Source organism: Phyllobates terribilis, unplaced genomic scaffold (genome assembly GCF_046119375.1).
Source record: "Phyllobates terribilis strain yellow unplaced genomic scaffold, ASM4611937v1 Scaffold_5__5_contigs__length_657084704, whole genome shotgun sequence".
In the NCBI taxonomy this organism is placed as follows: Eukaryota; Metazoa; Chordata; class Amphibia; order Anura; family Dendrobatidae; genus Phyllobates; species Phyllobates terribilis.
Genome location: NW_027362765.1, coordinates 299,175,916 through 299,192,202, shown reverse-complemented (window position 1 = coordinate 299,192,202; position 16,287 = coordinate 299,175,916). Strand labels below are relative to the sequence as shown.

The following is a 16,287-nucleotide window of genomic DNA, read 5'->3' as shown; positions in this document are numbered from 1 at the left end:
AAGGCTGTCATAAATTCAAAGGGTACTTCAACAAAGTATTAGTTTAAGGACATGCATATTTATGCAACTACATTATTTTAGTTCTTTACCTTTTCGTTTTCCACCCGAAAAGATTTCAGTTTATTTTTCAATTGAAATGTACAGATTATGGGTGACATTAAACCCTTCACGACATATGAGGTATATTTACGTCATATGTCGAGTCCCCGACTTTGATTCGGGCTCTGGCGCTGAGCCTACATCTTTACCCGCACATGACAGCTGATTTAATCAGCTGTCATGTGTCTTTAACAGCCGTGGGTGGATCGGAGCGCCACCCGCGGCCGTTAACCAGTTATATCCCACTGTCAATCTCTGACAGCGGGACTTAGCACGCACTAGCTGGAAACACGTCACAAATCCCACCCATTGTTGCCCATGTCACTTGATGAGGGGGCACCGATGGGTTTCACTGCTGTGTATAGTACAGGTGATCGGACGATCGCAGATTAAAGTCTCTTAAGGGGTCTATTGAAGACAGTAAAAAGTGAAGAAAAAAAAAAGCTTTTAAAAATATGAAAATAATAAAAAAAAGTTCAAATTGCCCCCCTTTCACCCCATTGAAATTAAAATAAAAAAATACACATTTTTGGTATCACTGCGTTCAGAAATGTCCGATCTATCAAAATCTAAAAAAATTAATCCAATCGGTAAACGTCGTAATGAGAAAAAAAATCAAACACCAGAATTATGTTTTTTTGGCCGCCGCAACATTGCAATAAGAGGAGATCAAAACATCTTATCCAGCCCAAAATGGTATCAATGAAAACGTCAGCTCAGGGCACAAAAAATAAGCCCTCACCCGGCCCCAGATCACGAAAAATTAAAACGCTACAGGTCTCTGAAAATGGTGACAAAAACAAAAACTTTTTCATACACATTTCTGAATTTTTATCACCACTAAAATAAAAAATACTATACATGTTTAGCATTTGCGTACTTGTACTGACCTGGGGAATCATATTGCCAGGTCAGTTTTACCATATAGTGAACATAGTAAATAACAAAACCCCAAAAAACAATTGTTGAATTGCACTTTTTTTTTGGAATTTCACCGCCCTTGGAATTTTTTTCCCCTTTTCCACTACACTATATAGTAAAATCAATGGTGTCATTCAAAAGCACAACTCGTCCTGCAAAAAACAAGCCCTCAAACGGCCATATTGATGGAAAAACAAAAAATGTATGGCTCTCAGCAGAAGGGGAGCGAAAAACAGATTATGGCCATGGCATGAAGGGGTTAAAGGTGGAAAAAGTTCTGAAATACTCCTTGGTATGATTTATTCACTTGATGTAAGCCTGGCAATTTAAAAGGGGTGTTCAGACTTTATGTCCACTGTATATGTGTGTATTTGCTCCATGTCTTTTTTAACCCTATATATTAAAATGTCCTTAGTTGAGCTATTTATGAATCGCAGCAGAAGTGTCCATAAAATATATAAAACACCCGGTCAACAGACTGTTTGTATTATGCAGGGACAATACTATTACTTAATTTTTCTTGAACGTCTGAGTGCTAAAAACTACCAATTTGAGGGGTAGTATTTATGTTTTTCATTTCTCACATTCAGCCTAAAGAATTTATGAAAAGAAGATCAACTGAAGACTCCTCATGGTGCTCACGGGATGCAAAACTATTTTGTAAGGACAATACCAAATCAGTGAAAAGTGGACGAGAGTTAACTGGAATAGTTTTAAATCTCACACTAGAGATCATCTACCTGCTGACTGGAGAGGTGAGTGATTCTGGGAATTGATCCTAACTACCTAGGGATTCACAATCTTTTCTGGCCCAAAGGCCAGAATGTACTACTCACAATGACTGCAAAAAATGAAAGGGCCATTCATGGCTTTGTAATTATTATGTCCTTATGCAATAAAAAAGTAGCTCTCTATGTACTCCTCTATATGTGAGCCTGTGATAGATTACACATCAGCCAATCTGAAAAGTCAGAGTTGTAGAAGAGGGGGAATAGCAGACTGGACCAATAATGAACTAACAAATAAAAGCTGCACTCTGAAACGCTGTAATATGTGAACATTGAAGATATGAAATTGGAACTGTATTACTGCTGTTAAAAACATGTTAAAAAATGAAGGTACTTGGCGCACAAATTGGCCAATTTGTGTGAGCCCAACAACCAGCTACGAGGCATACCTCTTTGTTGGGATCCTAAACCTAACATTATGCTTCTCCTGGGCTAAATGCCTACAATTATATGGGCAGATAGGATCAAGTTCTATTTAAAAACACCTTTGGCTGATGTGAGGAGTGCTCATTCAGAGGGTGTGTACTACAAAACTTTTTGATATATGAACCAATAATGAGAGAGGAGGTGTGTCTCAGATAATATATTTTAGGAGTTGGAGTCGGTCCATTTTATACCAACTCCGATTCCGACTCCACCAAAATGGACACCGACTCCAACTCCACGACTCCGACTCCACAGCCCTGCAGACTACCTCAGGCACTGTGGGTTAACTGTAGTCACATCATAGCTCTGTCCTTATGGAACTATGGGGAAAAGCACTCTACTGAAACTGCCCTCACTAAAGTTTCTAATGATCTACTAACAGCTAAATCTAATGGTCACTACTCCCTGCTGATTCTCCTAGATCTCTTTGCAGCAATCAACACTGTGGATCACCAGCTCCTCTTCACTATGCTCCACTCTATCAATCTCAAGGATACTCTTCTGTCTTGGTTCTCCTCCTACCTTTTTGATCGCTCCTTTACTGTGTTTTGCTGTCTCATCTTTCTCTCCTCTTCCCCTTACTGTCGGGGTTCCTCAGGGATCGGTCCTAGGCCCCCTCCTCTTATTTCTGTACACTACGCCTATTGGACAACCATGAGTAGATTTGGTTTTCAGCATCATTTCTATGCTGATGATACCCAATTATACACATCATCTCCTGAAATCTCCCCTACCTTACTACGAAATACTATTAATTGTCTGTCCGCTGTCTCTAACATCATGTCCTCCCTCTGCCAAAAACTGAACTCTTTGTGTTTCTTCCCTCTACTACCCCTTCCCAAACCTAATATTGCCATTTCCGTGTGGTTCTACCATAACTCCCAAGCAGCACGCCCACTGTCTTGGGGTTATACTTGACTCAGATCTTTCCTTCACTCCCCACATCTGACCACTAGCTCTCTCATGTCACCTGCACCTCAAAAACATCACTCAATTCCACCTTTTCTTACCTTTGACTCTCTAAAAACTCTTACTATCGCTCTTATTCATTCTCGTCTGGACTATTGCAACTCTCTACTAATCAGTCTCCCTCTTACTAAACTCTCTCCTCTCCAATCCATCCTGAACACAGCAGCCAGGAACATATTCCTGCCAATCGCTACACCTATACCTCTTGAAGCTCATCAAGAGAATGCCAAGAGTGTGCAAAGCAGTCATCAAAGCAAAAGGTGGCTACTTTGAAGAACCTAGAATATAAGACATATTGTCAGTTGTTTCACACTTTTTTGTTAAGTATATAATTCCACATGTGTTAATTCATAGTTTTGATGCCTTCAGTGTGCATGTACAATTTTCATAGTCATGAAAATACAGAAAAATCTTTAAATGAGAAGGTGTGTCCAAACTTTTGGTCTGTACTGTATATATTTTTTTTATTATTATCTTTTTTATGTAGGATTTTTCCCTTGTGAAGAAGCCCCAGAGCCTCATCACAGAACCCCCACCTCATTCACCAATTCATGAAAAAAGCAACATGGAGAAGATCATAAAACTCACCAACAAGATCGTAGAGCTACTGACAGGAGAGGTGAGCGTTGCTGGGACATTCTAAAGAACTGGCCAAAATTGTTGGTCTTCAAAGCAACCCCAAAACATCTGTGAGCCTCCTTCATGTTTCACGGTAGGGATGGCATTCTGTTATGAAAAGCTGATTTTGTTTACTGTGAATATGATTGTTGCTTTCCAACATGAATTTTGATAACCTCAATCAGGTGCCACTTTCTCTAGCATCACATGCAAATGATAATAATTTAGGTGGGTTTTGCTAACAATCTAGTATATAAGGAGGCCTCCTGACTTCTCGCTATTAGGCCACGTGCACATGTTGAGTGTTTGGTGAGTTTTTTACCTCAGTATTTGTAAGCCAAAGGCACATGACCACAAAAATCTGATGACTGGAATCCATCATTTTGACGGACAGCACTTGTCCCTATGTTATTCTGTGAGGCAGTGTACATATCCGATTTTTTTCTCGGACAGAATCGGTCTGAAGAAAAAAAAAATTTGCAGTATGCACAAGTTGCCTCCAAATCGGATGGCACTCCGGCCATTCATGTCTATGGGTCTGTAGAAAACATTGGACCACACTCGGACAACATCAGTTTTCACATACACACTGCATGTAAAAGATCGAGAAAATCGTATCACACTCTGATAAAACTCTGATCAGAGAGTGATTAGCATAATCTGACCGATTTTCTCGGGTGAGCTAAAATCATTCATGTGACCCTAGCTTTTGGGTGAATGGTGCTTTGTGCAAAATTGCCATCTGGTGCCCCTGACCCTTTTTTTTTTTTTTTTTTTTTATTCACTTTCCCCAGGATGGTGCATAGGCAAATGTGAAATTCCCAAATTTAGGCTGGGTCTACTTATCTGCAGAAATAGAATTTGTTATGTGTTACATAATGGATGCAAATATAAGCAGAAGTACCCTATTTACTATAATCGGGTCATTCTGCTTTCATTGCGAAACTCTCATTTTTCACATAAATTCCATTTGTCTGTTCCTAGAAGCATAACAGACAAACAAAACTGAAAATGCAGGTGTGAACTGCTCCCTAGGCTGGGTTTTCTCATAGAGCGACTGCAGATTTTTATATGACCTCTGGACAACCCCTTTAAGTTGAACTATTTAAAAAAAATAACATTAATTGAAAATAGGATGACTTTTTTGTTTGTTTCTATTGTGTTATTACTACCAATAAGGCTGTGCTGACATATTGCAGACACCCCCCCGGCTAACCTCATGGCATGTAGGTTTGTTCAGTTTTAAAATTGTCTGCTTCTAGTAGTGGAATCATAGCCACTATCATTATAATCCTGTTTTCAGGTGCAGTCAGTTTTAAAATGGTGCCAATCTATATGTTGACTTAGTTTTGGGTGCATGGCTGGCGAAATGTTGCTGCAACATGTGAACCCAGTCTTATATTTCCAGACTTTTTGTACTTAGCGTCCATCTTCCTTCCATGAAAAAAAATATCGTATCATCAGTCCAGACTTTTTACAGTGGATTCACATCATGTGACAAAGATGCCTTCCTTTGCCAGAATATTCCAATATTGCAGATAACATGCTTAATTTTTGATATTTCCAAAAATTGCAGCAAATATGCAGCTGTTTTACTGTGATTTTGGAAAATAGTCCTATAAAAAACTCATTGACTGAACCGACCCTAAAAGCACAGGCTTTTTGTAATTTTACCGGTGGAGTGGTATTACTAATGTCTGTTCTCTGTCCCTAGTAAAACACTTACCAGTCACTGTCTTCTGCTCTTCTTAGCGCTGCTCTGGTTCTGTTCCGACTTCTTGTGACTTCATCTCCTTACTGGCCAGAAATAATGGTCACAAGCTCTCAATGCAAGTCTATGAGGGCCTCGTTGTATCTCTCATAGATTTACATTGAGAAGTGACTCCCGTATCACCCACCAAAAGTGGAGCAATCTGGCAGGTCACAACCCGCAGAAGACTACTGAAGCGGCGCTGAGAACAGAACAAGACGGCAACTGGTAAGTATTTTACTAGGGTAAGTTATACCACTCCAGGGGTGAAATAAAAAAAACACAATGATGGAGTGGTGATTTAAGGCTTCTTCCAGCTTGTGGTCATTCTCTGACATACACCTCTCATACACTTACCCTATACACTTACACTATATTATTATATTACCTTCTACTTACACTATACTTCTCAGGAGGAAGCTGAGGTGAATGTTGATGGCACAGGCTTTTTCTGGCTTGGTCCTGGCTACTGACAATCTTTTCATTGTGTTCCCTCTTAGTGATTAGGATGCATGAATATTAGTGTAAGTATTTCAGATGAGCATTTTGAGCAGGTCAAGTTGGATCAAATGTGGCAGTCGGTCTTCACTTCTCTGTTCAGCATCCTCGGCAATTACTAGGCCATGAAATGTTTGTCATGACGTAGCTGGGTCTACTAAGTGGAGGAGTGAAAACCAGCAGCCACGGAAGACCGGACTGGATACCAGACAAGGTCAGCAAGAATATAAATGCTCATCTCTAATAAGTATCCTACATACACTACAGGCTGCAGCTGAGGAGGAGATGTTGAAATGTGGAGTTGGGTGACTGTACTTAATTTTTCACTGGAAAACCTCCGTACCCAGCAAATAGGTGTTAACTTAATGATCAGTCAGGTCTGGTGGCTGAGACCCGCACCGATCAGCAGATCAGGGACTAGTTATCTCTGTTACATAATGGAGAGGACGTTCCATTCATTCTCTATGGAGCTGCAAGAAAAGACCCACACAGCGCACACCAGAACCATAGAGAATGAATGGAGAGTTGGTGCAAATGAATGGAGTGGCATGCGTTGATCAGTGTGGGTCTCAGTGATGGCCCCACACTGATCAACAAATTATCACCTATCCCATAGATAGGTGATGGCATGTTTTCCTCAGATAGTCCCTTCAACTGTGGTTGGTGAAGCAGCAAACTAACTGCTGATCCACCAAATCAGTACAGTCCTCCTATTGTACATGCTGAAGGAGAGTCTGTGTGAAGCAAGGGAGGAGAGCTGAAAGAAAGAAAAAATCTGCCACCATCCCCTGCAACCATCACCCTATGGCCCATTTCCCTCCTGTGGCAGCCATTGGTTAAAAAAAGAAATTTGCATACTGCGCATCCTAAAATCAAAAGCAGTGGAAAAAAATATGTTTTTATTCATCCGCTTTTTAGTGATATACACTGCTCAAAAAAATAAAGGGAACACTCAAATACCACATCCTAGATCTGAATGAATGAAATATTCTCATTGAATACTTTGTTCTGTACAAAGTTGAATGTGCTGACGACAAAATCACACAAAAATCATCAATGGAAATCAAATGTATTAACCAATGGAGGCCTGGATTTGGAGTTACCCCCAAAATTAAAGTGGAAAAACACACTACAGGCTGATCCAACTTTAATGTAATGTCCTTAAAACAAGTCAAAATGAGACTCAATATTGTGTGTGGCCTCCACGTGCATGTATGACCTCCCTACAACGCCTGGGCATGCTCCTGATGAGGTTGCGGATGGTCTCCTGTGGGATCTCCTCCCAGACCTGGACTAAAGCATCCGCCAACTCCTGGACAGTCTGTGGTGCAACGTGACGTTGGTGGATGGAGCGAGACTTGATGTCCCAGATGTGCTCAATCGGACTCAGGTCTGGGGAACAGGCGGGCCAGTCCATAGCTTCAATGCCTTCATCTTGCAGAAACTGCTGACACACTCCAGCCACATGAGGTCTGGCATTGTCCTGCATTAGGAGGAACCCAGGGCCTACCGCACCAGCATATGGTCTCACAAGGGGTCTGAGGATCTCATCTCGGTACCTAATGGCAGTCAGGCTACCTCTGGCGAGCACATGGAGGGCTGTGCTTCCCTCCAAAGAAATGCCACCCCACACCATTACTGACCCACTGCCAAACCGGTCATGCTGGAGGATGTTGCAGGCAGCAAATCACTCTCCATGGCATCTCCAGACTCTTGTTACGTCTGTCACATGTGCTCAGTGTGAACCTGCTTTCATCTGTGAAGAGCATAGGACGCCAGTGGCTACTTTGCCAATCCTGGTGTTCTGTGGCAAATGTCAAGCGTCCTGCACGGTGTTGGGCTGTGAGCACAACCCCCATCTGTGGACGTCGGGCCCTCATACCACCCTCATGGAGTCTGTTTCTAACCGTTTGTGCAGACACATGCGCATTTGTGGCCTGCTGGAGGTAATTTTGCAGGGCTCTGACAGTGCTCCTACTGTTCCTCCTTGCACAAAGGCGGAGGTAGCGGTCCTGCTGCTGGTTTGTTGTCCTCCTACGCCTCCCTCCATGTCTCCTGGTGTACTGGCCTGTCTCCTGGTAGCGCCTCCAGCCTCTGGACACTACGCTGACAGACACAGCAAAGCTTCATGCCACAGCTCGCATTAATATGCCATCCTGGATGAGCTGCACTACCTGAACAACTTTTGTGGGTTGTCCGTCTCATGCTACCACGAGTGTGAAAGCACAACCAACATTCAAAAGTGACCAAAACATCAGCCAGAAAGCATTGGTACTGAGATGTGGTCTGTGGTCCCCACCTGCAGAACCACTCCTTTATTGAGGGTGTCTTGATAATTGCCAATAATTTCCATCTATTGTCTATTCCATTTGCACAACAGCATGTGAAATTGATTGTCAATCAGTGTTGCTTCCTAAGTGGACAGTTTGATTTCACAGAAGTTTGATTTACTTGGAGTTATATTCTGTTGTTTAAGTGTTCCTTTTATTTTTTTTAGCAGTGTATATTGTTTAAGATAAAAATATTGTGAAAGATCTTCAAGTCATCCAAATAATCTTTGTCCATCAATCTTGGTCAGTTGTTGCTTTGCCATATTCCATATTAAGGGACGTTGGCTACAGATCCATGTGCCTTTATCTTCTTGGTGATAAGACTTATAGTTATTACAGCAACACCAAGCTCCTCGGAGATGGTTTCTTGCCATGGATGATCTTTGGCTAATACCTTCTTTCTTTTTTTAAATTTAGTCAGAAAGAAAGAACTTTTCTCTGTTTCAGGCTAAAAGAATGATTATATGGTTGGACATCTTTGAAAATATTGGAGTGATATTATTCTACTTACAGGGGTTGTCCGGGACTTTAATATTGATGGCCTTTCCTTGGGATAGGTCATCAATATCTGATCATTGGTGGTGCGACACCCGGCACTCCCGCTGATCAGCTGTTCCAGGTGGTGGTGGTGGTGGTGGCTGGATCTGCTGAGTTGCGAAGCTGCACAGCTCCATCAAATGCATAGTGGCCACAGCCAGGTATTACACATCTGCTCCCATTGATTCGGCTAGTTGGTGGATGTGCAGTACTCAGCCACGGCCACTATTCTGTTGACTTAGCTGTGCTGTTCCTCTCTGCAGCTGAGCACATCCAGCTGCCGCCTGGACTGGAAACAGCTGATCAACAGGGGTGACTGTTGTCACACCCCAACCATCAAATATTGATGACCTATCTGTCATTTGCCAGATTGGTAATTGCTTGGGGCATGGGGGCTATATATAGCTAGAAGGAAAAGGTCCAAATTCTCTGCTTGGTGCTGTGGCCATAAAGCATTTTTTGTCTCTTCATGCAGACAAAAGAACATGTATAGCCTGTACGTGGCTGTTAGTGACATAGAGGACATACTGTATACTTAGCAGGGTAAACAGAGTCTTATTTGAATGAAATGTAAGCATACTAACAATTTGAGCAGTATCTATAAAGTTAACCCCAAGGGATAATGTGTCTAGATGATGACTATATCATTGTGTGTCAGGTTCCTATAAGATGCGAGGATGTCACTGTCCATTTCTCCATGGAGGAGTGGGTGTACATTGAAGAACACAAGGACCTGTACAAGGACGTCATGCTGGAGAATCACCAGAACCTCACATCATCAGGTAATAAAATATATTCATAAGGAGTGAAAAAAATCTTTTATCATCCCAGTTCTCAACGGTTAGTCCCATGAATATTTGATAAATTTATGATAGATTTTGTTCTCACCAGTGAAACCCTGCATTTATCTTGAGAATGGAGCTCCTATTATAGGAGAGGCAACCACATATTGCCAGCTTTCATAGTGGCACGCAATGGAGCCCCATTCTCGAGATACAATTGGCAGTGATATATCCTGTGGATGGTCCATAAATGTACAAGATGGAACAACCCCCTTAACAGTTTGAGTTATAGATAATATAATCACTTATCTTCATGCAAAATCAATCTTTGTAGTTTTGGTTAAAAGGGTTTTCTGAGATCGTCAAAGAATTAACCAAAAGCAATGAATGGTATAAAACAACAAATGAACCTATTCTGCTCTGTTAGATCAGCGCCACTCCAGCAGTCGTCTTCAGTCTTTGCTGCAGCGATGACATCCTCATCTACATGTAAGGATACATTCCCACAATGAGCTTTTGGTCTGTTTTATTTATTTATTTTTTTTTTAAATCAACTGTTTATTATTAATTTTTCTAAAGATTTTCACAAAGGTAAAAATAAAAAAAACAACTACAACAACCAGACAAACATTGGAGAAACACAGTTCTCCACCCCTGAACCTTAAGAAGCATTAAACATGAGTTATTTATACATTTTGGCTCTGTAAAACCAGCATAATTAGATGAACAAATATTTGAACATAGTAACAATAGTCAATTGGTGCGTTTTTGACGCTGAATATTTCCGCTGAGTCAAAAATGCAGTGTCTTATAGTTCCAGAAAAGGGGATGGGATTTATAGAGATTTCATACCCACTGTGCTTTTTTTACTCAGCGTAAACTGACCTGTGGTGCGTGTTTCAAATCCACAGCATGTCAATTTCTCCTGTGGGTACGCTGAGATTTCTGCACTGATTTCCCCCTAGTCTTGCATTAGATGCGGAAAATCTCCGGTAGAAAACGCACATGCGGTTTTAGTGCATTTCCGCAGAAGAAACCCATCGAAAACACGATTAATCCGTACCTAAGTATATCAATAAAGTTTTATCAAAGCCAAATACCAGAAACTATTAAAACAAACCAGTTTTATTTTGAGCATGACACACCAAAAAGAGACAAACGCAATGTCAAAAAACACGATAAAAGCGCAAGTTAAAAAAACGCACACAAATACGCAATGAAAAACCGCAAGTAACCTACCGTAATTTAAATAATAGGTGTAGTAATTCTGAAGTGTTAAAAGCTCATCGTGGAAACTAAATCAGTGCTGTAAAAAAAACCACAAGTTTGAAGGAAGACTAACTGTTCATTCAGACGTCAGTGATTTTGTCGTCCCGAGTTTTATCGTGGCTTTTTTTATCAGACTGTCATCAGAGTTTGGTCCAAGTTTCATCTTTTGTTCCCAGGTGGGAAACTAACATAAAACAGTTTCTCAATCTTTTTCTATCTAGCAGTCTGTGAAAAATGGACAGTACTCAGATACCATCCAAGTGCTGTTTGATTTTTTTCACAGGCCCATAGACTTACTTTGCTGAATTTGATCTGACACTTCGATCAATATATGACATGTCGCTGCGATTTTGCTTTGACCACTCAGTCCACAAAAAAATCACTGACATGTGATCATGGATAGCACTCCTATGTGAAAAACCGACGTGTGAATGAGCCCTAAGGGGGTGTCTAGACAAACTTCCATAGAAGACCGGAAGGGCTGATGTTGAGTGTTATAGTAGAATAACATAGATTTTAATTTATTATTTTTTACAGGTCTTTCATGTGAACAAATTCAGTCTCTTCAGCACATTTCTTGTTCAAACCTCGGAAACCCAAATAGAAATCGTGCCAACCAAAAATCTTCATGCCTTAAAATGGCCAACAAAATGAAAGAACGGGTTAAAAATATCTCAAGAGCAAGCAATTCATGCAAAGAAAAAGATGTCTCAGATACAAATGCTACTTCTACACATCTGTCTACATTTATTAAGACGGAGCCAGTCTCAAGTAATGGGGGAAACAACACAAATACCTGTGGGTATACACACACAAATCATACTGAAAAGTATCCACGTACTCTGGATATGGTGGAGTTTAAAGGAAATGTTCTACCAGATGCCACTAGATTTCCACCCGCAGAAGGTGTGCAAAACGGTCCGTCTACTTGTATTAAGAAATTTGCTACCTGTAAGAGGGAAAATCTCATGTACCCTGGCCCTACTATACCTGTAGATCATATGCCACATAAACTACCCCCACATATTAAAGTTGAATATATTCCTTATGAAGAAGAACAAAAAAGTTCCACAACTACCACACTTGATACAACTGCTGCTCAAACCCAATGCAGTCCAACACCTCATATAAAAGTGGAATATATCCTACGTGAGGCAGAACGTACCTCACCTAACACATTTTATACACCAGCGGGTCACATCCCGTGCCCATCTATCAATATCAAGGAGGAACCAGTCTACTATGAGGATGGAGATCTTGCAGACACCAACATTTATACACCCAGAAATCATCTGCAACAGCAACCCTATGTTCATATTAAGGAGGAACCAGAGATATATGATGCAGGAACTTTCACAACGACAAATATGTCTATGCCGATAGGTCATACACAACGATACCCATTTACTCGCATCAAAGAAGAATTGCTCACCCTGGATGAAATAAGGGTCCCTGACAAAACTCTGGCCTTTAAATGCACGGAGTGCTCGGAAGGTTTTACCTCCAAGTCAGATCTCGTATATCATCAAACTATTCACAGAATCGAAAGACTGAAGTGTCCGGAGTGTGGGAAATACTTCTCAAATAAGTCAAATCTTGCTAATCATATCAGGAGTCATACAGGAGAAAAACCGTACTCATGTTCCGCTTGTGGGAAACGTTTCACTAGGAAAAGCACGCTGATCATACATCAGCGGATCCACACGGGAGAGAAGCCCTTTGTCTGCTTAGAATGTGGACGATGCTTTCCTGGTAAGGGGAACCTCATGAAACATCAAAAGGTGCATAAAGCAAAAAAGCCAATGACTATGAAGAGCTTTTTCCCGATGCCAATGACTCTTTTACTAGACTCAAATGCGGCATCGTTTCAGATGCTTCAATAATGGTCTGACTCTCACTCACGTGATGCTTCATGGAGACCCTACCAGAAATATATTTGAGTAAAAATATTGTCATGTGAGTTAGGAAAGAACTGCTATGTGGGATTTCACAGTGATGGGCTCCAATGTGGGTCAACCAGGAACCCAAATAATATCTGGTGAGCTCTACGTTATGAACAAGACATGTGTATTTTCCCTAAGAGTAAAAAAAATTTGCATGAACATATATTGGTACAGTGCCCTGAATCATGTGAGCTAATTTAGGATTTCAGTTGTGGAATATATTTTTCCAAAGCACATGGGGTTTAATGTTGGATCCTTGACTATCTGTTTTTTGTTTTAATGTCATTATACCTGGAATAACTTGTCACAAAATGGAAAATAAAAACCTGTTTTGTTGTTTCGGCAAGTTCCATTCTGAGGGGGAACTAGGCTTTCCTGCACCCAGTGCAAACATTCAGTTTGGCACCCCTCTTAAGCTTAAGCGATAGCGGTCATTTAATTTTTTATATGTGTATAAATCAATAGTACACATGAAAATAAGAAACATTATAATACAGTTATATGAAAAAGTTTGGGCACCCCTATTAATCTTAAGCTTAATGTTTTATAAAAATTGGTGTTTTTGCAACAGCTATTTCAGTTTGATATATGTAATAACTGTTGGACACAGTAATGTTTCTGCCTTGAAATGAGGTTTATTGTACTAACAGAAAATGTGCAATCTGCATTCAAACAAAATTTGACAAGTGCATAAGTATGGGCACCTCACCAGAAAAGTGACATTAATATTTAGTAGATCCTCCTTTTGCAAAAATAACAGCCTCTAGTCGCTTCCTGTAGCTTTTAATGATTTCCTGGATCCTGGATGAAGGTATTTTTGACCATTCCTCTTTACAAAACAATTCCCGTTCAGTTAAGTTTGATGGTCGCCGAGCATGGACAGCCCTCTTCAAATGATCCCACAGATGTTCAATGATATTCAGGTCTGGGGACTGGGATGGATATTCCAGAACATTGTAATTGTTCCTCTGCATGAATGCCTGAGTAGATTTGGAGCGGTGTTTTGGATCATTGTCTTGCTGAAAGATCCATCCCCTGCGTAACTTCAACTTTATCACTGATTCTTGAACATTATTGTCAAGAATCTGCTGATACTGAGTGGAATCCATGCGTCCCTCAACTTTAACAAGATTCCCGGTGCCGGCATTGGCCACACAGCCCAAAGCATGATGGAACCTCCACCAAATTTTACTGTGGGTAGCAAGTGTTTTTCTTGGAATGCTGTTTTTTGCCGCCAAGGCGTTATGCCTTTTTGTATGACCAAACAACTCAATCTTGGTTTTATCAGTCCACAGGACCTTCTTCCAAAAGGAAATTGGCTTCTCCAAATGTGCTTTTGCATACCTCAGCCGACTCGGTTTGTGGCGTGCTTGCAGAAACGGCTTCTTTCGCATCACTCTCCCATACAGCTTCTCCTTGTGCAAAGTCCGTTGTATAGCTGTCCGATGCACAGTGACACCATCTGCAGCAAGTTGATGCTGCAGCTCTCTGGAGGTGGTCTGAGGATTGTCCTTGACTGATCTCACCATTCTTCTTCTCTGCCTTTCTGATGTTTTTCTTGGCCTGCCACTTCTGGCCTTAACAAGAACTGTCCCTGTGTTCTTCCATTTCCTTACTATGTTCCTCACAGTGGAAACTGACTGGTTAAATCTCTGAGACCGCTTTTTGTATCCTTCCCCTGAACAACTATGTTGAATTATCTTTTTTTCAGATCATTTGACAGTTGTTTTGAGGAGCCCATGATGCCACTCTTCAGCGGAGATTCAAACAGGAGAACAACTTGCAAGTGGCCACTTTAAGTAGCTTTTCTCGTGATTGCATACACCTGGCTATGAAGTTCAAAGCTCAATGAGGTTACAAAACCAAAAAAAGTGCTTTAGTAAGTCAGGGTACCCATACTTATGCACCTGTCAAATTTTGTTTGAATGCAGATTGCACATTTTCTGTTAGTACAATAAACCTCATTTCAAGGCAGAAACATTACTGTGTCCAACAGTTATTACATATATCAAACTGAAATAGCTGTTGCAAAAACACCAATTTTTATAAAACATTAAGCTTAAGATTAATAGGGGTGCCCAAACTTTTTCATATAACTGTATATCAGAGAAATCTGCTTCTTTCTTCTCGTTGACTGATCTTTCTCAATATTCTCAATACATGATTAAAATCTGTCTTGAAAAAATACAGATGTTCCCATAACTTAGATAGAAGGTGACAGTAGTTGCTCATAAAGTTCTAGAGTAGGGAGGAGGTAGAGACAGACAGACATTCTGCTGCAAGTTTACCAGAAATAACTATTAGATCAGGGTCACACGACCATTTCGCTCCATGTGAGAAAAACGATCCGATTATTCTGATCATAGTGGCATCAGTTTTTCTCGGAGATGGAGAGAAAAGGAAAAAAAGTTTCTCTACCCTCTCTATTCTGTCAGGCTGTGAAAATCCTCCCGTGCTCGGATGTTATCCGAGTGTGGTTTGATGTTTTTCACGAACCCTAGATTGCATTGCCAATTTTGATGTGACACTCGGATCAAAATCAGACATGTCTCCGATTTTTTTTCCTTGGACTACTCTGTCCAAGGAAAAAATCAGACATGTTCACAGCCCCATAAAATATCATAGGTACGAGTGCTATCTGTGAAAACCACAGATATGGATAAAACTGCAATGACAAGTGCAATAGGGTCTTAATTGAATTACAAGGGGAAAGAGTAAAACAGGATTTGCTCACCTAGAGGGGTTGTGACATTCACAACCCGTTTGTTAACCTATATGAAAACGGCTGCTGCAGATCCACCAAAATCATAGGATACAAACTTGGAGATAGAAGTGGATGTAAACCCGCACTGCTGAGGATCCAATATACGATAAGAGACCTGATGTAACGGGGTTTCTGCTACAGTTTGGAGCCAGAAGACCTCAGCGTCGGATGGCTCCTACTCCAGCTCTGAGAAGAAGCACTTCTCCGTCATTTTAAATGTGTGTTTATTTCTTCCAGAAGAACAGCGGTTAAGCTTCCATGTTGGGATTCCCTGTGCTCACAGCTGAGCTCGGTTAGCCACTCCTTGTCCCTTTATAATCTGGGCTCTGATACTAATCCTTGTCAGAGCTAGCTTTTGCTGCATGGCTAATGAAGGGAGATGAGTTCTTAAGAAAAGGAAAGTTGAAGGAATTATTTGTGACTGTTGTCTGGTTTGTACGCGTGGTAATTCCTTATCCATTTTTTGTTTATTCACCTACCTTCACACCCCGGTGCTTTCCTCTGATTTCTCTTTTCCCCTGTCTGTGTAACCCTGTTGATCGAGTTGGTGTACTACGGTTCACAGTAGCGCCCTCTTCTCTGGGTGGGGGGAG

At 41.0% G+C, this 16,287-nt stretch overlaps 1 protein-coding gene across 1 annotated transcript in view; it reads left to right on the top strand.

Annotated features, from left to right (window-relative positions):
- Positions 1–13,446, top strand: part of LOC141273055 (uncharacterized) — a 39,908-nt gene extending 26,462 nt beyond the window's left edge. Inside the window, exons 3-6 of the mRNA XM_073684390.1 lie at positions 1,611–1,775; positions 3,691–3,822; positions 9,595–9,718; positions 11,525–13,446. Of these exons, the coding sequence (XP_073540491.1) occupies positions 1,611–1,775; positions 3,691–3,822; positions 9,595–9,718; positions 11,525–12,870 (1,767 nt within the window). The 3' untranslated portion in view covers positions 12,871–13,446. The remainder of the gene's footprint in view (positions 1–1,610; positions 1,776–3,690; positions 3,823–9,594; positions 9,719–11,524) is intronic.
- The last annotated feature ends 2,841 nt before the right edge of the window (positions 13,447–16,287 follow it).